This window comes from Stegostoma tigrinum, chromosome 8 (assembly GCF_030684315.1).
Source record: "Stegostoma tigrinum isolate sSteTig4 chromosome 8, sSteTig4.hap1, whole genome shotgun sequence".
NCBI lineage: Eukaryota > Metazoa > Chordata > Chondrichthyes > Orectolobiformes > Stegostomatidae > Stegostoma > Stegostoma tigrinum.
The window spans coordinates 92,539,178-92,560,379 of record NC_081361.1 but is presented as its reverse complement, the minus strand read 5'-3'; the positions used below and the strand labels follow the sequence as shown (position 1 = coordinate 92,560,379).

The 21,202-nt window shown below is 44.3% G+C and overlaps 1 protein-coding gene across 10 annotated transcripts in view; it reads right to left on the bottom strand.

Annotated features, from left to right (window-relative positions):
* Positions 1–16,073: 16,073 nt before the first annotated feature.
* Positions 16,074–21,202, bottom strand: part of miga1 (mitoguardin 1) — a 105,402-nt gene continuing 100,273 nt past the window's right edge. For all 10 annotated transcript variants that reach the window (XM_059648129.1, XM_059648120.1, XM_059648123.1 and 7 more), the window contains one exon: positions 16,074–19,972. In XM_059648129.1, the coding sequence (XP_059504112.1) occupies positions 19,763–19,972 (210 nt within the window). In that variant the 3' untranslated portion in view covers positions 16,074–19,762. The remainder of the gene's footprint in view (positions 19,973–21,202) is intronic.

Here is a 21,202-nt window from a genome sequence, read left to right as displayed (position 1 = left end):
AACTAACTCATAGCAAATATCGAAAGGAAAGATTCAATCTTTTTTCTCACAATAACCTTACAGGCACTTAAACCTCATTGAAAGATCACTGCTATCTCTACACTAAAGCTCGACGTTCAACTGATATCTCTGTAATCAGTTCCATTTTGTTGAGCTGCTTTGTATTCACTCAATGCTATTCTCCTCGATTAATGTATCACATTGAGACCGTAAAGTAAGCTGCTAACTTAGCTCACTATTACTACTGGACAGGTGTCCATTAAACTCATGTCTTCAACAGCCTTGTGGAATATCTTCCTCTCTGACTTATGCTTTTGAAGTTTTCTCCCCTTGTGCCCTGACTAATTGAAGTCTGCTAAACAAAATGTGGATAGCTGAGGGATAGAGTTATAAAGACGCTTAGCATGGAAACAGACCCTTCAATCCAACTCATCCATGCTGGCCAGATACTCTAAATTAATCTAGTCCCATTTGCCAGCATTTAGTCCATATCCCTCTAAACTCTTCCTACTCTGGTACCCATCCAGATGCCTATTAATGTTGTAATTGTACCGGCCTCCACCACTTCCTCTGGCAACTCATTCCACACATGCACCACCCCCTGTGTGAAAAAACTGCCTCTTAGTTCCCTTCTATATCTTTCCCCTCTCATCTTAAACCTACGCCCTACAGTTTTTGGCTCCCCCATCCAGTGGAAAAGACCTTACCTATTTATCCTTGCTCCTCATGATTTTCTAAACCTCTATAGGATCACACCTCAGCCTCCAAAGCTCCAGGGAAAATAGCCCCAGCCTATTTAGCATCTCCCTATAGCATCCAACACCGGCAACGTCCTCTTTTCTGAATCCTTTCAAATTTCACAACATCCTTCCTACAGACGGGAGACCGGAATTGTGTACAATACTCCAAAAAGTGGTCGAACCAATGTCCTTTACAGCCACATCGTGACATGTATACCCAATGCACTCATCAATAAAGGCGAGCATACCTTGAAGAAGCATACACTTTCTTCATTATCTTACTACTTGCAACTCCACTTTCAAGGAATTATGAACCAAGGTCTCTTTGTTCAACAACACTCCCCAGGACCTTACCATTAAGTGTATAAGTCCTGCCTAGATTTGCCTTTCCAAAATGCAACACCTCACGCATCTAAATTAACTCCATCTGTCACTTCTTGGCCCATTGGTTTTGGACTCCCCCACCCTGGGGAAAAGACCTTGACTATTTCCCCTATCTATGCCCTTCATGATTTTATAAACTTCAATAAGGTCACCCCTCAGTCTCTGATGCTTCAGGGAAAATAGCCCCAGCCTAGAGTTTAAGAGCAGGGATATCATTGCTGGAGCTGGATACAATGTTGGTGAGGCCTTAGCCAGAGTATTGTGTGCAGTTCTGGAATCCCCCTTACGGGAGGGATATGATTGCATGGGAAAGGGTACAGAGGAGATTTATAAGGATGTGCCTTTCCTGCACACTTTTAGATATAAAGAGAGATTGGACAGACTGGGATTGTTTTCCTTTGAGTGGAGAAGACCATAAGACCATAAGACGTAAGAGTGGAAGTAAGGCCATTCAGCCCATTGAGTCCACTTCGCTATTTAATCGTGGCTGATGGGCATTTCAACTCCACTTCCCTGCACACTCCCCGTAGCCCTTAATTCCTTGCGAGATCAAGAATTTATCAATTTCCACCTTGAAGACATTTAACATCCCGGCCACCACTGCATTCCGTGGCAATGAATTCCACAGGCCCATCATTCTCTGGCTGAAGAAATGTCCCCTCATTTCCATTCTAAATTTACCCCCTCTAGTCCTAAGGCTGTGCCCATGGGCCCTAGTCTCCCCACCTAACGGAAACAACATCCCAGCGTCTACCCTTTCTAAGCCATGCATTATCTTGTAAGTTTCTATTAGATCTCCCCTCAACCTTCTAAACTCAAATGAATACAACCCCAGGATCCTCAGCCATTCATTGTAAATTAGGCCTACCATTCCAGGGATCATCCGTGTGAATCTCCGCTGGACACACCCCAGTGCCAGTATGACTTTCCTGAGGTGTGGGGCCCAAAATTGGACACAGTATTCTAAATGTAGCCTAACTAGAGCTTTATAAAGTCTCAGAAGCACATCACTGTTTTTATATTCCAACCCTCTTGAGATAAGTGACAACATTACATTCGCTTTCTTAATCACGGACTCAACCTGCAAGTTAACCTTTAGAGAATCCTGGACTAGCACTCCCAGATTCCTTTGTACTTCGACTTTATGAATTTTCTCACCATTCAGAAAATAGTCCATGCCTGTATTCTTTTTTCCAAAGTGCAAGATCTCGCATTTGCTCACATTGAATTTCATCAGCCATTTCCTGGACCACACACCTAAATTGTCTAAATCTTTCTGCAGCTTCCCCACCTCCTCAGTACTACCTGCCTGTCCACCTAACTTCGTATCATTGGCAAACTTCACCAGAATGCCCCCAGTCCCTTCATCCAGATCATTAATATACAAAGTCAACAGCTGCGGCCTCAACGCTGAACCCTGCAGGTTGCCATTCCAAAAATGAGCCTTTTATCCCAACTCTCTGCCATCTGTTAGACAGCCAATCCTCAATCCAAGCCAGTAGTTCATCTCGAACACCATGGGCCCTCACCTTACTCAGCAGCCTCCCATGAGGCACCTTATCAAAGGCCTTTTGTAAGTCTAGATAGATAACATCCACTGGGTTTCCCTGATCTAACCTACTTGTTATCTCTTCAAAGAATGCTAACAGGTTTGTCAGGCACGACCTCCCCTTACTAAATCAATTCTGACTTGTTCCAATCCAACCCTGCACTTCTAAGAATTTAGGAATCTCATCCTTAACGATGGATTCTAGAATTTTACCAACAACTGAGGCTAGGCTAATTGGCCTATAATAAGACTAAGGGAGGACTTGAGTCAGATATATAAAGTTATAAGGGGCATAGGTAGGGTAGATGGGAAGGGATGTTTCACCTTGGTGATCAGAGTGCATAGATTTATAGCAAGGGACAAAAGATTTAGAAAGCATGTGAGAAAAGTTTTCTTCTCAGTGTTTGTAGGAATTCACAATGCACTACCCATAAGGGTGGTACAAGGAGAAACAAGGTGATCCCTCTGATGAGGCCATCCCAGTGTCAAGGGCTTTCCATGTGAAAATAAAGGATGACTCAGTAACAGGATACCAGCCTCTGTGGAGCTATTTCAGTAGTGACAAAAGTAAATATGTCCTGAAGAAACTCACTCGCAACAGTGAGCTTTGAGTTGGGGTAAGCATTGCTTCTATCATGCCGTTATTCAGGAAGTCAAACTCGGTTAACTGTGGTGTCGAAGTCTGAGCCCAGTATGTGAAAAAATGTGTTTTATTTTTCTGGGCAGATGACACTGGGCAAATGAAAAGCAATGAGTTATTCTCCTCACAGCCTGTGGACCCATAGCTTTTTCAGTTATTAGGAGCCTGAACTTTCCCTGAGGCACCAAATACAAAAATCTTTCAAGAGTTGGCAGACTTATTAACAGAATATTACGACCCCAAGCCTCCTCTAATTCTAAGGTGTTACCAGTTTTACTCGGCAATTCGAGAAGCAGGGGAATCCATGTGAGCGTTTTTAATGAGTTTAAGGCAATGAATAAAGGCATGTAACTTTGGTTTAGCCCTTAATGAGGTGCTGAGAGACAATTTGTTATGTGGGATTAATGAGATAACAATGCAAAAGTGCCTACTAGCGGAAGCCTAGGTGGACTTCACACAGGTACTACAACTGGCTTTATCATTGGAAAATGAAGCAAGTGGAGCATATGCGTTGCAAGGTATTCCGATGAAAGTGGGCACCTTCACCAATCTGACTCGGGTTGGGGAACGATTCCATAGCCTCACTCAGAATATACCCTGAACAGAGGGACTCTAGGTCAGCGCACAGCAAAACCCCAAAACACAGCCAACCCTTGGCCAACCGGTTAAAGTTTTCTTTAGGATCCAGGCCAGCAATCCATTGTAGTTGCTGCTAGTATGCAGACTCGATACAGCAAACTACAGTCCCACTAATCCTGAATTGAGAAAGAGAACTCCTAGGCCAGTACCCAGGAAAATGCACACCTTGGGAAGTTTGCCTATACCTGGTTTGGAACAGTTAAATTACTCAACAACATCCAAATCAGAACCAATAAAAATAGGGGCAACATGGTTAGCAAAGCTGCCTCACAGCATCAGGGACCCAGGGTTAGATTCCAGTTGGCACATTCTCCCCGTGTCTGTGTGGGTTTCCTCTGGGTGCTCTGGTTTCCTCCCACACTCCAAAGATGTGCAGTTTAGGTGGATTGTCCATGCTAAATTGCCCATAGTGTCTAGGGTGGAAGATGTAAGGATAGGATAGCGCATTGGTCTGGGTGAGATGCTCTTCAGAGAGTCGGTGTGGATTCAATGGGCTGAATGTCCTGCTTCCACAGTGTGGGATTCTATGATAAAAGTCTAGTTAAATAGTCACCCAGTACTAACAGAGTCCAGCACAGCTGTCTCAGTGATCAAAATTCAGTCTGGACTCCAACCCTTAAGTTTAACAAGATCACGACCAAGCTGAGACAGATTAAGGGTACAACTTCAGACCAGTCTCACGTGAGAAACAGCTGGTTCAGTTACCATTGATTATAGTGAAAGGCTTGGGGTTGAGCTTGATGGGGCAAAATTGGTTGAGAAAGATTCACCTTGATTTGGCTCAACATTTTTCAATTAGAAAACGGTTGACCGAGTGAAGTCCTAATTAAATACCCGTAAATCTTCCAGGGAGGCCTACAGACTATCAAAGGAGTCAAGGCTACCTTGTATGTGGACCAGGAAACACTCCACAATTCTGCAGGCCCGCCCAGTGCCACTACAGACAAAAGTAAAGACAGAAATCAGAAGGCCGGAAATCAAAGGGATCACCAAATCTGGACAGTTTGAGGAATGGGCAGCACCAGTTGTACTGATTTTGTAGTCCGACGGATCGTTCACCTTGTCGGGATTTTAAACATATGGCAAACCACTTCTCAGAGCTGGATAAATACCAAATCCCTTGCATTCAGGACTTACACCCAAAGTTGGCAGGGAAGCTGTCCTTCACAAAACTGGACATGAGCCGTGTGTACCTACAATTGCAACTAGGTGAGGATTCCCAGAAGTATGCTACAATTAATACCTGTAAGGATTTGTAATAATATACAAAGCTGACATTTGGGGTATCATCTGTTTTTGCAATTTTTGAATGGAAGATGGAGAACATTTTACAAGGTATACCCTTAATCCCATTTATCTGGATGATGCACTAATAACAAAGAAGACCAAAAGAAGGTATTGGAGAATGCGGACATAGTCTTCAGATGGTTCTGTCAGGCAGGTATACACCTACAAAGGGATAAATGTGTGGTCCAGGAGCCCCAAGTGACCTACATGAGCTACTGAGTTGACAAGACCAGGTTATACCTATTGGAAGATAAAATGAGGGTGATCAAAGCTGTCCCAGCCCCCATGTCAGTACCAGAGCTTAGCTCTTTCCTGGAGCTGGTGAGTTATGATGGGAAGTTCACAGATAATCCGGCCTCTGTCCTGACACATTTGAATCAACTCCAAATAAAGGGTCAGCCTTGGAAATGGTTGTGCCATCAAGCCATAGTTTTCAGGGACGTGAAGAAGCAGCTAGCATCCTCAAGTGTTGGCACACTATGATCCCAAGTGAGAGCTGGTGCTGACATGTGATACCTCCCCATACAGCATTGGAGTATTATTAGCTCACAGGTGGCCCAATGAAGAGGAATGCCTAATAGTGCATGCATCCAGGACTTTGGCAAAATGCAGAGCATAAATATGTCCAGACAGAGAAGACAGTCATTCTTTGATTCAGGAAGTTCCACCAATACCTTTATGGGTGAAGTTTTGTGGTGTTAATGAGCCACAAACCCCTACTATGTCTACTAATAGAGGATAAGGTAGTGCTTGCCCACAGTTTCAGGCTGAATTCAGTGTGAGCTGTAATACTAGGCATGTGTAATTACAGGTTGGAACACCATCCGGGAGGCCAAGTAGCAAATGTGGATGCATTGAGTGCCTCCTGCTGGTGGATACTCCACTGGTGCTATCGCCACTGGAGCAGTCCAGAATGGTTTGAAATTTTCTGGACACACATCCAGTCACAGCTGACGAAACCACACTTTGGATGCAGAAGGATCTGGTCCTGACAAAACTGAAACAGCTGGTGGTGATGGAGGAGCTGAAGGTCCATCATAGCCAGAATCAAAAGCTTTCTGGGCCACAAGAGACCAGACAGTAGAGGATGACATTTTATTACAGAGAGTGAGAGCGATTGTCCTGAGCAAAGGTTGCCGCTGGATACTGGCTGAACTCCACCAGGGTCTTCCAGGGGGTTTCCAAAATGAAGGTGTTGGTGAGAAGTTGTGTCTGGTGGCCAGGATTGGATATTGACATCATGATGTTGGTGACACAGCGCCCCAGTGTGCCAACAAGAATAAAAATTCCTTCCAGCAGCTCCCTAACATTTGTGGGAACAAGCAGGTAAACCCTGGACTCAGTAACATATCAACTATGCACATGCTTTTGTGGGGTCAATGATCTTAGTCATATTGGATATACACTCAAATTAGTTGGATATGCATAAGTTTCATTCATCAAGCACAGCGATGACGAGAATAAAACTGTGCGCTTATTTAGTATAGGTGGGCTCCCAGAAGTGTTCGTCAGATATCAGGGGCCACTCTTTACCAGCAGGGAATTTGAGTGTTTCCTAAATTCAGATGGGATTCATCATATAAAGACAGCTCCACACCATCCATCATCCAATGGTGTGGCAGAAAGAGCAGTCCAAACTTTGAAGGCAGGCTTAAAGAAACAGCGCACTGCTTCACTAGATACCACACTGCCATGGTTCCTATTTGATTATAGAACTACCTTGCGTGCAAATACAGCAGAGTTTCTGATGGGGAGAAGACTCCACACCGGGTTAAATCCGATCTTCCCGGACCTGGGGGAAGGGTGAAACAGCATTAGGAACGCCAATGCTGGACACAAGACTGCACTGAGAGAAACAGTTTGTTTCAGGGGGACGAAATTCGGTGTAGGAACGGGAATGGCCCTGCATGGATGAGAGACGTGGTTGGCGTGAGGTCAGGTCCAGTTACGTATTAAGGTCAGGTAGTCCTGAACAAGCATGTGAACCATTTGGAAGCTGCAAACTCCCAAACACTGTGGGAGCAAACTCACCCAGTTCCTCGGAACAGTCGGAAAGCCTAGTGGATCCCATGGGTTTTCCCTCTCCATCAAGTATTGAAGATACCTCGTAATCTGAGATGGACACAGCAAATGTTACCACCTTGTCACCTTTACCACCTGAAGAAGAGAATGAATTTCTTCTGAGACACTCTGGGTGCAAGAGACAAGCCGTTGTATGCTAAACACCACCCCTATCTGAGGCGGAGTCAGAGGAACCTGACCTGGGGCTAAAATGCCCTGGGGGAGGGGCTACAAAAAATAGGAACCGGCCTATTTCCTTGGACTCAGAGGGGGAGGGATGTAGTGATTGTTTTGAGGTCAGTCAAGTGAACAACATACCATATCAGTTCCCAGGCTGGGGCTATTAATCTGGTCTAATCAGGGAGCCCTGGCTGACAGGTAAGGAGAGTCAGACAACCTGACACTCTGGGAGTTGACTCTGAGGCTGTAACACAGTCAAGGACTGTCCATGTGTAAATAACGGGTGACTTGGTGGCAGGACACCAGCCTCTGTGGAGTTATTCATTTATGATTCTAACCAGGTTGGAACAGCAGAGTGAGAGTTGTGTGTTGGCTTGCAGCATTGGGAGTGGCGTGTTACTGGACTTTAAATATGGTGCCAGTGGTGTCAATGCCAGGGGGGTTCCAGTTGTGAGGTTACTTCTCCTGTCGCATCATTTCATGCCAAGGGCAGTGAAGAAGAGAGGTAACAAAGTGTGGGGCTGGATGAACACAGCAGGCCAAGCAGCATCTTAGGAGCACAAAAGCTGATGTTTTGGGCCTAGACCCTTCATCAGAAAAGGGGGATGGAGAGAGGGTTCAGAAATAAATAGGGAGAGAGGGGGAGGCGGATAGAAGATGGATAACCTGGGCTGCATAAGTAATGAGGTGAAGAGCAGAAGATTGCATGAGGAACATGGAGGACTGGGTGCCATGAAGCACTCAAGAAAACACTTCAACTCTAAGTGAGAAAAGTGTGCCTGGCATTTTTGAGGGAGGTGGTGGCATTGTGGTAATGTCAGTGAGCTGAATCCAGAGACGCAGCCTACTGTTCTCAGGGGCTTGGGTTCAAATCCCACCAAGGCAGATGGTGAAACTCTAATTCAATAAAATTTGGAATTCAGGCTAGCCTAATGGAGACATTGCTTAAAATCTCCTTCAGCTCACTAAGGGACTTTGGAGAAGCGTATCTAACCTTAGGTCTATAACCCTAGATCCACAGCAATGTGGTTGTCTCTTAGGTGCCCGCTGAAATGGTGTAGAGAGCTAAAGGCAACTTGGGATGGGCAACAAATACAAAACCCGTATCCCACACAAGAATAACAAAGAAGTCCCTTTATCTGCTATTCTAATAGTGCAAACTGTTTACTGCATGGATTAAACACAAACTCGTTAAAATAGTGCACAAAAAAGAATTGCAGAAGAATGTTCAGTGCTCGTGTGGCTAGCCTGCTGAGTTGAATTGAAAGGCTAAGGTGACCTTGTAGCAGAAACTCGCAACGGAGTGCCTGGATTGCAAAACTGAGATGCGAGCCAGGATAAGTTGCTAAGAATTTGTCGTGCTCCGTGTAATGACTTAAGCCAGATTGGGAGCACTTCTTCAGATGAAGGGTAATTGAAAGTCGCTTGTCTTCCCCAAGACACTGGTGAGGCTAGGGGTCAGTTAACAATTTCAAAGCCAGGTTCAATAGAATTTTGCCTGGTAAAGTTATTGAGGATGTTGAATCAGCATGGGTATATGGAGTCCAGATCAGCTATGATCTAATTGAATGGTGGAAAAGGGTAAAGGATCTGAAAGTTCACACTTTCTCTTTAGTGCCTCATTTTTCATTTTGTGAAGAGAATAAAATGCCGTGAATGAGCTCTCCTCCTAACTCACTGATCGCATAAATATTTACCAAATGCACTTGATGGTTGCCTATGTAGTATCTTTGCAATGGATCGTGTCTTCCTTATTCTGATTCACTGGAGGATCATTTATTGCTGTAAAAGAGAAACCTGTTGCTGGAACTTGACATCCTGCACTCATCAGGACAAAGGCAAGAATACTATATTTCAAATGAGCACATCAGTTTATGCGATTGGAGCTGACTGGTTAGAGATGGACTCCCACTGGCTGAGACATTGCCAGGGAGAAAGCAATGGGGAACTATAGGGTCCCCAAGCTTCCACGCTAATCAGTGAAGGTATAAGGCCTGAACATATTCCTTTAGTTGCAGGAAGTCCCTGTATATGTCATATCTTGTAAACATTAACAAGCCTTGTTACAATCCAGACTGGCTATCTTATGTTGCTTAGAAACCGAAAGAACTGCAGATGCTGTAAATCCGGAACAAAAACAGAAGTTGCTGGAAAAGCTCAGCAGGTCTGGCAGCATCTGTGAATAAAAAGAATCAGTTAACATTTTGGGTCTGGTGACCCTTTCTCAGAACTTACGTTGCTTGTTTTGACCATTTTTAGCAGTCAGGATTGTTCAACAAAGGTTGACAATGCAGAGTCACATCTAAGTGCAAATGTTTTGCTTTGAGTTTTGCAACTGTGGGCTAGTTAAGTGTGGTCTGTACCCTTCCTGTTACAAAGGGGAACCTGCTGGTTGATTATGATCAGGTCATGGAAGCCAGTGTTCATGTCAGATTTTCTTGGGGCTTGATCGAAAATCATAAATTGAGGAGATTCCAGGGCAGTTATTTCTGGAGCTAGTTAATCCAAAGGCTCCGAGTTATTTCACACACCATATTCTGTATTTCCATTAAATCTCTATCCTTCTGGGGGTGACTCGCTGCCTGGGATTTCCCGGCCAGAGGAAAAACATTTCCAAGTCCTGAACACTCTTGTGCCACTACTGCATGTTGCCAGCATGATCTTACCAAACAGTGACAATTAAAGGAGCCATATCCGTCAGTCTTGTCCAAATCAGGACTGCAGCCAGTTTTCAGCGTTGGGTTGGTACATTCACTGCGGCCTGTCTTCTTGCTGGAGGTGATGGTGAGGGGCCAGTGGCAGGGCTGGACTAGCACTGGGAAACCTTCAACACAAGATAAGTGGCTGTCTCCCACTGCGTCTTTGATGGCAGTGATGGAAATATGTGTTTCCAGGGAGTGGCTGCTATGGCAGGGCATACAAGTAGAGAATCAGAGAATCCCTACTGTGTGGAAATAGGCCATTCGGCCCAGCAATCCCACCCCAACCCATTCGCCTACCTCTGCATTTCCCCTGGGCACTACAGGCGATTTTCCATGGCCAATCCACCTAGCCTGCCCAGCTTTGAATTGTGGGAGGAAACTGGAGCACCCGGAAGAAACCCACGCACACATGGAGAGAATGTGTGGAGTTTGCACAATGTGTGGAGTGGAAAGCTGGATTGCTCAAGGGTGTAATTGAACCCAGGTCCCTGGCACTGAGGCAGCAGTGCTAACCACTGAGCCACTGTGCCACCCATGTGTTGAGTATTCCTTCTGGGAAATGTTTCCATTTCACAGCTCAGGCCTTCTGACATTACCCATTGCTTTATATGATGCAGGGTACCTTTCGTCCCTCATGTTCAATTGTTCTGTATTGGATTACATCAGTCTGGTGACTGATGTACGCTTAATGTGCTTGATTTGTTAAACCTGGGTGTGGATGCAGAACAAAGTAAACTGAGACAACAGAAGCCTCTCACGGCTGAGTGAACAATGTGTCGATATTTTGTCATTGCAGAAATATTTCAAAACATTTGCATCAATTGCACACTCACTAAGTGTTACCTCAGACTCGATCTGAGGAATTATTAAATGTATAAAACATGCAATAGCTTCCGGCCTTAAATGAGATCTTCATCTCCCTCTGTCACAAACAAAATCAGAATTTATAGGAAAATCTCAGAAGATCCGGCAGCATCTGTGGGAAGAAATCAGAGTTAATGTTTCGGGTCCAGTGACCCTTCTTAGACCCCCTCTGTCAGTCTGGAAATACACCTCTTAATTCATCCAGAGGCAGGAGACACATCAGGAAGCTGTCCTAACGTAATTTTGCCTTGTTTTCCGAGGCCACAGTCTTCCAAAGCTGTTTCCAAGGGTTCAGGAAGATTCCAGCCCCAAACTGACAGTGTACCAAGGACCTTTTCCTCATTTCTAAGTCTTCCCACAGCTTCTCCGCTCCTTCAAGATCACCTCCAATGTTATGTTTCAACTACCGCCCCTGAGTTTGTGCTTGTCACTGCATTCTCCACCCACCTCAATATTCCCTTCACACTTTCAATTATCAATCACCAGGCCACTGACCTTTGGGTCTCTCTATAAACCATTTTGCCTTTCTCTTTCCCTCCATTCCATCTAAATCATCCACATGGCAGCCTCAACTCAACCTGATGTTTCTGGCTCCTATAGCTGTGGTAAGTGTGTACACATTCAGTTTCTGAAGGAGGTTGTTGCAGCCCTGAAGAAAGAACTAGATGACCTCCGGGTTATCCGAGAGAACGAGAGTTTTCTAGACAGGACCTTCAGTGAGGTCATTACACTGTGGATACCTGAAGAGAGAAGGGGAATGTTGATGACGAAGGAAGACATGAATGAAGTACGAGACACCCTAGGGGAAGCACCTATTGTAAACAGGCTGACTGTCTTGGAAACTGTCAAGACAGACGACACTGCCAGTCCGAGAGGTGGACAGGTCTGCAAGTCAAAAATTGGTTTCGAGGCTGAGCCAAGAAGTTACATCACAGAGAGCTGTGGTAATAGGGGTCTCCATTGTGAAAGGGACTGACAGGGGTTTCTGCGACAACAGGCGAGATTTGAGGATGGTGTGTTGCCTTCCAGGTGCCAGGATCCAGGACGTCACTGACAGAGTGCAGGGAATGCTCAAGGACAAAGGTGAAGAGCCAGAGGTGGTGATGCATGTCGGCACTAATGACGTCGGGAAGAAAAGGAGGGGCATTCTACAGCAGGACTCCAGAGAAATCGGAAGAAGGCTGAAAAGCAGGACTTCCAGGGTGGTTATCTCCGGTTTGCTTCCAGTTTCTTGGGCTGGAGAGGGCAGGAAGAGAGATAATGGACCTGAACGTGTAGCTGAGGGACTGGTGCCGGAAGCAAGGATTTAAATTCTTGGATCACTGGGGTATGTTTTGGGGTAAGGATAAATTGTACAAGAGGGACGGATTGCACCTTAATAGGTGGGGGACTAGCATTCTGGCAGGCAGGTTTGCCACTGCAACACAGGTGTGTTTATACTAAGTAATGGGGGGGGGGGGGGGGGGACAAACTGGAAACTTAAGAATCAAGTTAAAGGGAAAGTGAGAATAAAAAAAGTTAAGAAAGACAATAGAATCAACAGAGCAGGAAACTCAAGAAGGGGTCGTACAGTATGGCCAAGTGAAATAGGGATTGATAGGAAGGGTGAGGGGAGAAACATATTAAAATTATTGTATATGAATGCACGAAGCATAAGAAATAAGGTGGATGAGCTTGAGGCTCAGTTCGAAGTTGGCAAGTTGTGGGGATAACTGAGACATGGCTTCAAGTGGACAGGGTCTGGGAAATGAATATTCAAGGATATACGTGCTATCGAAAGGACAGACTGGTGGGCAGAGGGGGTGGGGTGGCTCTGTTGGTGAGGAATGATATTCAGTCCCTTGCGAGGGGGGACATAGAATCAGGAGATGTAGAGTCAGTGTGGATAGAGCTGAGAAATTCTAAGGGTAGAAAGACCCTAATGGGAGTTATCTACAGGCCCCCAAACAGTAGCCAGGAGGTAGGATGCAGGTTGAATCAGGAGTTGAAATTGGCCTGTCACAAAGGTATCACTACAGTTGTTATGGGAGATTTCAACATGCGGGTAGACTGGGAGAATCAGAATGGTCCTGGACCCCAAGAAAGGGAGTTTGTGGAGTACCTCCGAGATTGATTCTTAGAACAGCTTGTACTGGAGCCTACCAGGGAGGAGGCAATTCTGGATCTGGTGTTGTGCAATGAACCGGATTTGATCAGAGACCTCAAAGTAAAGGAGCCATTAGGAGGTAGTGACCATAATATGATAAGTTTTAATCTGCAGTTTGAGAGGGAAAAGGGAGAATCGGAAGTGTCAGTATTGCAGTTGAATTAAGGGAACTATGGAGCTATGAGGGAGAAGCTGGCCAAAGTTCAATGGTTCAATACCCTATCAAGGATAGCAGTGGAACAACAATGGCAGGTATTTCTGGATATAATGCAGAAGGCGCAGGATCAGTTCATACCAAAGAGGAAGAAAGATCCTAAGGGGAGGCAGGGGCAGCCGTGGCTGACAAGGGAAGTTAAGGACTGTATAAAGATAAAAGAGAAGTATAACATAGCAAAGATGAGCGGGAAGCCAGAGGACTGGGAAGCTTTTGAAGAGCAACAGCGGATAACTAAAAAGGCAATACACAGAGAAAAAATGAGCTATGAAGGAAAACTGGCCAAAAATATAAAGGAGGATAGTAAAAGCTTTTTTAGGTATGTGAAAAGAAAAAAAATGGTTAAGACTAAAATTGGGCCGTTGAAGTCAGAAACGGGTGAATTTATTATGGGGAACAAGGAAATGGCAGAAGAGTTGAACAGGTGCTTTGGATCTGTCTTCACTAGGGAAGACACAAGCAATCTCCCAGATGCAGTAGTGGCTGAAGGACCTAGGGTAATGGACGAACTGAAGGGTATTTATATTAGGGGGGAAATGGAGTTGGATAGACTGCTAGGTCTGAAGGCCGATAAGTCCCTGGGACCTGATGGTCCACATCCCAGGGTACTTAAGGAGGTGGCTCTAGAAATTGTGGACGCATTGGTAATTATTTTCCAAGGTTCTATAGATTCAGGATCAGTTCCTGCGGATTGGAGGGTGGCAAATGTTGTCCCACTTTTCAAGAAAGGAGGGGGAGAGAAAACAGGAAATTATAGACCGGTTAGCCTGACGTCAGTGGTGGGAAAGATGCTGGAGTCAACTATAAAAGATGAAATTACGACTCATTTGGATAGCAGTAACAGAATAGGTCAGAGTCAGCATGGATTTACGAAGGGGAAATCGTGCTTGACTAATCTTCTGGAATTTTTTGAGGATGTATCTATGAAGATGGATAAGGGAGAACCAGTGGATGTAGTATACCTGGACTTTCAGAAAGCCTTTGATAAAGTCCCACATAGGAGATTGGTGAACAAAATTAGGGCACATGGCATTGGGGGCAAAATACCGAGTTGGATTGAAAATTGGCTGGCTGACAGGAAGCAAAGAGTAGTGATAAATGGGTCCCTTTTGGAATGGCAGGCAGTGACCGGTGGGATTACCACAAGATTCGGTGCTGGGACCGCAGCTGTTTACAATATACATTAATGATATAAACAAAGGCATTAAAAGTAATATTAGCAAATTTGCTGATGATACAAAGCTGGATGGCAGGGTGAAATGTGAGGAGGATGTTATGAGAATACAGGGTGACTTGGATAGGTGAGGTGAGTGGACGGATGCATGGCAGATGCAGTTTAATGTGGATAAATGTGTGGTTATCCACTTTGGTGGCAAGAACAGGAAGGCAGATTACTATCTCAATGGAGTCATTAGGTAAAGGGGAAGTACAACGAGATCTGGGTGTTCTTGTACATCTGTCAATGAAAGCAAGCATGCAGGTACAGCAGGCAGTGAAGAAAGCTAATAGCATGCTGGCCTTCATAACAAGAGGAATTGAGTTTAGGAGCAAAGAGGTCCTGCTGCAGCTGTACAGGGCCCTGGTGAGACCGCACCTGGAGTATTGTGTGCAGTTTTGGTCTCCAAATTTGAGGAAGGACATTCTGGCTATTGAGTGAGTGCAGCGTAGGTTCACAAGGTCAATTCCTGGAATGGCGGGACTATCATATGTTGAAAGATTGGAGCGACTGGACTTGTATACACTTGAGTTTAGAAGGATGAGAGGGGATCTGATTGAGGCGTATAAGATTATTAAGGGATTGGACACTCTGGAGGCAGGAAGCATGTTTCCGCTGATGGGTGAGTCCAGAACCAGAGGACACAGTTTAAAAATAAGGGGTAGGCCATTTAGAACAGAGTTGAGGAAAAACGTCTTCACCCAGAGAGTGGTAGATCTATGGAATGCTCTGCCCCAGAAGGCAGTGGAGGCCAACTCTCTGGATACTTTCAAGAAAGGGATGGATAAGAGCACTTAAAGATAGTGGAATCAAGCGTTATGGGGATAAGGCAGGAGCAGGATACTGATTGTGGATGATCAGCCATGATCAGAATGAATGGTGGTGCTGGCTTGAAGGGCCGAATGGCCTACTCTAGTATCTATTGCCTATTGTCTATTCTCCCATTCCCCAATCTCATGACCCTGCTCAATGTTAGAGAATTGTAGAATCCTGACATTGTAGAAAGAGGTCGTTCAACTCACTGTGCATGTGCTAGCTCTTTGAAAAAGTTAGCGCATTTTTTTTATTCATCCTTAGACCTACAAAGCTTTCCTTTTCAAGTAATATCCAACTGACTTCTGAAAGTTTACCATTAAATGTATCTTTCAGCTGTTACAGACAAATCAGTCTTCATTATCTCTATCTTCAATCTGGTTCTTTGATTAATTAGCTTAAATTCATGGTCCTTCTGCCTCTGGAAATGGTTTATCCCTTTCCAAATCCTTCATCTTCACGAAAAAGTCCTCCAATAAATCTTCCCCTTGGGTCTTCCCTGCTCCAATGACAACAGTCCTATTGTTCTTACAACACGTGCAAAGTGCAAGCCCTTGTCCAAGTACACATTGCTGGTGCATTTGAAATCAGAAACAAATGTACACACATTAAAATCAACAAAGAAACATGCAGCAGACTGTTTTTGAAGCGCTTTACTTGCGGAAGATATTTGTCAATGTGTAGTACTTGTTAACAAAGCAGTAAAATAGCAAGGACCTTGAATTAGTGAGGATTTAAGTTGCTGAGTATCAGAAACCAAACAGACAACAATACAGACATTTTGCAAGACTCTGTTACTGACCAACAAAGTGTAAGGCAACTTGCATAAACTGTTTTAGTGCCTTAAAATGCCAGGTATATGTATTTCTAAGGAATTATCATAGTACATTCACAGGAATACTTCAATGGCAGAGACACACTGGCAACTCGAAAATTCAAGTAACCATTTTGAAAGTGAATATCTAGTGTGTGCTTTTAGTGCTAATAGGGAAATGTGATGAGGTGCTGCTGAGCAGTCTGTCTATATAATTATACATAGTGAGGTATAGGTACAGACATATGTACACAGTCACATTATGGACCATAGAAAAGCAGAGAACACTTAGCAGATAAGCAGTCATTCAATAACATAAGTGAGTAGTCTAGGGTTGCCACCCATATGGTTGAAGGAAAGGGGCTGGTCACTGTTTCTGGCATGTGACACCCTGATCTGGAGAGTTGTCTTCTTGCTCTTAGATCTGCCTGATTTCCATCTTGCTGTTATTCGTGCAATGCAAATCTGGCAGGTTTTACAAAAGGCAGCCAATCTGCTGTGTCAATGGACCAACCAGCCCAGACAGTGATGGTCATAATCAACCCCTGTGCATTGCATGCCCCGTTAGAATTGAGTGGTTAGAGTCAACAGCAAGCATTTACTACTGATACATAACCAAACAGTTACCATGATCTTTGTGAATTCCTGTCTCTGCTATTTTAACACTGTCATTAACTTCACAGCGGGAGGGTTGGTTAGCTGATTTCTGATTCAGAGGGACACCAAATAGCATGGGTTTGATTCCTACAATGGCTGAGGTTACCATGAGAAACTACAGAAAATTTTGAACACAACCCGAACCATCACATAGGCCAACCTTCCATCCACAGACTCCATCTACACTTCCCACTACCTCAGAAAGGCAATCAACATAATCAAAGGACCCTCCCACCCCAGCTATAATCTCTTCCAATCTCTTCTGTCAGGCAGAAGATACAAAAGCTTAAACACACGCACCAACAGGTTCAAGAACAGCATCTCCCCCATTGTTGTTAGACTTCTGAATGGACATCTCAAATTTCAAATCTAATGTTGATTTGCTTTTTGTGTACCTTCTTTGTAGCTGTAACTTTGTATTCCTTGTCCTGTTCAATCTCCCCATGTTCTTTGTACAATATGATCTGCCTATAGTGCACTCAAAACAAAACTTTTCACTGTACTTAAGCACGTGACAATAATAAATCAAACCAAACCAAATCAAATGAAGGATACTCCTCTTCCTCACCGTTCACCTGATGCATGTTGATCCTCAGGATAAACCACCACCTAATCTCTCTCTCTCTCTATCTCTAATGAGACAGTGAGACTATGGCAACTTTACAAACTTCAGAGAAGATACAGTGCAGAAACAGGCCCTTCAGCCCAACTGGTCTGTGTTACTGACAACATTCTAAACAAGTCTTGTCTCACCTTACCACATCTACCCCTGTCAACATTCTATTCCCTTCTCCCTCACATGCTTATCTAGCTTCCCTGTAAATGCATCGCTATAGGTTTAGGCTAAATGGGTTAACCCGAGTGCTAAAGAGCACAGAGGAATTGTATAGATTACATTGACTAGTGTATGCAAGGAGGAAAAAACCTCACCATTCTCACTTATTTCCTTGCTGACTGGGAGGCATCAGCAAACATCAAAATTAAAGATACAATTCCATCCCTGCTACTGCCAAATCCATGCCCGATTATTATCGCTTCTCATTCACCTTTCTGTGCCCCATCCTGCTCTTAATATTACCAGGGGAAGTGATGGCCTTGTGGTATTATTGCTAGACTATTAATCCAGAGGTCCTGGTAATGTTCTAGGGACCTGGGTTCAAATCCTGCCACAGCAGAAGTTGGGATTAGAATTCAATAAGTATCTGCAATTAATAGTCTAATGATGGCCACAAAACTACTCCTGATTATTGGGAAAGCTGGTCTGACCTACATGTGATTCCAGACCCACAGCAATGTGGTTGATACTTAACTACCTTCTGTGCAATTAGGGATGGGCAATGAATCCTGGCATGGGCAGTAACACCACACATTCTGTGAATGAATAAATAAAATTAGCCTACCTCACTTAGCTGACATTATTCCTTCCTTTTCCTCATATCTAAGGTATCTGCCTCCATGTAGTAGCCAATCCCAAACCCATTCCTCCATAGCCAAATCTGCTCCCATCCCTCGATCTATCTGATCTCCTCTCTGAGTTTTTCTGCCCCAACCCTATTCCGTCAACCCCTGCTCTGATCCCATCCCAAGTGTGGTTCATTTATTTGCTGACATCCTGCTCCAACCTTAAGATAGTTTTTCCCCCTGATTGTATGCCATCCCCTTGACCTAGGTCTGTACCACCCTCTGTTTGACCCCTGTCCAATTCTAATAACAGCAGGATGGATATGTCTAGTGTTAAGACAGATTAAAGGTGGAAACCCTGACAGTACTCCTACTGGTCAAGCTCAAAACCAGAAAGGAACAAGAACAAAGCAGACAATTCAAGGTTTCACAAAGTATATTGTAGGTAACACAGTTACTGGAGTATTCTTCTGCCAAATATTCACAATTGCAACTGGAATTTTCAACTGGACAACCAGCCTGTACATCATCATCAGCAATGTGGAGACTTTATGAAAATCCTGGATACTTTCCTTTGGAAACCTCCCTGAGTCTATCAATAATTATAGGCACCGTGCAACATGTTCTGTCATCACTGCACCAGGATAGGTGCTTCTTCAAGGCTCCCCCTGTCATACGATGAGAACAAATTTTGCTCTGTCTGGTTCCAGTCAGGAGGTAGAACCAAGTCCCAGCGCTGTCTTGTACTTTGAAACTCTGGTGTGCGAAGGCTAACAAGTGAACATGACAATATATGCTATGTCCCAATATCTGCTGCTATGTGCTTGGGGTGATAAACTTTCTATCCTTGAGTTGCACAGAGCCTTGTGACTCCAATAATCAAAATTCACATCAAACATTCACAACACTGGTACTAAATCCTGATTCAGGAGTCATCTAGCAGAAAAAAAAGTAGGGTATTATATTTATGAAGCTGCTTTTACACCCCCAGGGCATTGCAAATCACTTACTGTCAATAAAGCACTTCAGAAATGTAATGGGGAAAATGCTGCACCCCATTCGTACAGAGGAGCATTGAGATTAATAACGCTCGATTATCTCTTGGATAAATATTTGGTAGGACACTGGAGAGAATTCCCTTGTCCTTCTTCAAACTTTTGTTGTGTCAGTTTAATCCCCCATTCAGAAGACAACCCCTCCAACAGCGCAGCTCTGTGCTGCACTGAAATAGCAGCCAGCAGCTGGTGTCCATGCTTCTGTAATGGGGCTTGAATCAACAGGACAGGCCTTTGCAAATGTAAGGACCAAAAAAACTCAAACGGGGACGAAAGTAGTGAGGAAGAAATATAATGGAATGGTTCAAGTGTCATGGTTTAGGGAGCCTGTGAGGTTTTACAGACAGCCTTATGTTATATGTGCTCATGATAACCCTCACACAGAGTTCAAAGTCTTGGTTTACTGTGCTTGTGCTTCCAAGCATCCATTGGGTAGGGGGAGTCCAACATACCCATTCAGGTGCCTCAGGCTGTCTGTTCCAAGATAAGCCATCAAGAGCTCAGTGCGACGCTGTATCAAGTGTAAGATGTCCTCAGCAAGACACTCGGTGCTGGTGTACCTCACCTTCTCAAAGTCAAAGATGTCCTTCATGAAGAAAAGAACTTGTTCCTGGGAAAGACATTGCCAATAACCGTTAGCTTGTACATTATTACACTTCACTAGACAGCATTGCTGGTTTAATAAATGTGTCATTAGTTATCCTTTCTGCTGAACTGGTGGTTAAGGTGGGCTAGATCCCATGGGTTGGTTAGCTTAGTTAGTTGGTTGGCTGGTTTGCCACACAGCATGGCACCAACTGTGTAGGTTTCATCCCTGCATTCGTTCAGGTTACCACAAAGGTCCTGCCTTCTCAACCTCTCCGCCTTGCCTGAAGCATGGTGACCCTCAGGCTAAACCATTGCCACTTGTCTCTCTCCAATGAGAGTGTAGCCGTACGGTCTAATGGGACTATGCAACTTTACCATCTCTCAAAGCGTCCCTATTCCAAATAAAGCCTTCTCCCAATGTACTGACTAACATTCTTCCTTTAATCAGTGCAATCAAGACAACTAACCTGGGTACCATTTTCCCATTATTCCGAAAACCAAGAGAAGAAATAACAATGGGATGAGTTTGCCTTGAATGGAAACTTCACCCCCACTTCTACCACCTGGCTAATTAAGTACCAGGTGAGAAGGTCCATTAGCAATTAAGATTCTTTAGTGGTCAATTAAAGGTCACTTAAGGACCTCAACTTGTCACCACCCCCCCACCCCCCCACCACCAAACCCGATTATTTCTTTCTGTTGTCGGAGTTTAGAAGAATGAAGTGAGATTTCACAGAAACTGTAAAATTCCATTCGGACAAGACTGGATAAATGCAAGAAGCATATTCCTGATGACCAGGGAGTCCAAAACCAGGGGTCACATTCTAAGGATACAGGGTAGGCTATTTAGGGCTGGGATGAGGAGAAATATCTCCACCCAGAAAGCAGTTCAGGCTAAAACATTAAATGAATTTAAGAAGGAGATAGATTTAGTTCTTGGGGCTAAAGTGATCAAAGAGTATGGGGAGAAAGCAGGAACAAGGCACCGAGTTAGATGATCAGCCATGATCATGTTGAAAGGTGGAGCAGGCTTGAAGGGCTGAATGGCCTACTCCTCCTCCTATTTTCTATGACATAATACAAATGCAGCAGAAAGTATCACAGGAATTACAGTAGGCTATTCTGCACCTCAAACCCTGCTCCACCATTCATTTGTTGGTGTACCCAAAAACTATGTTTACCTTATCTTCAGAACATTCAGTACCCTACCTAAAAGTCTACAGACCTCAAACTTTGATGGCTCCTGTTGCCC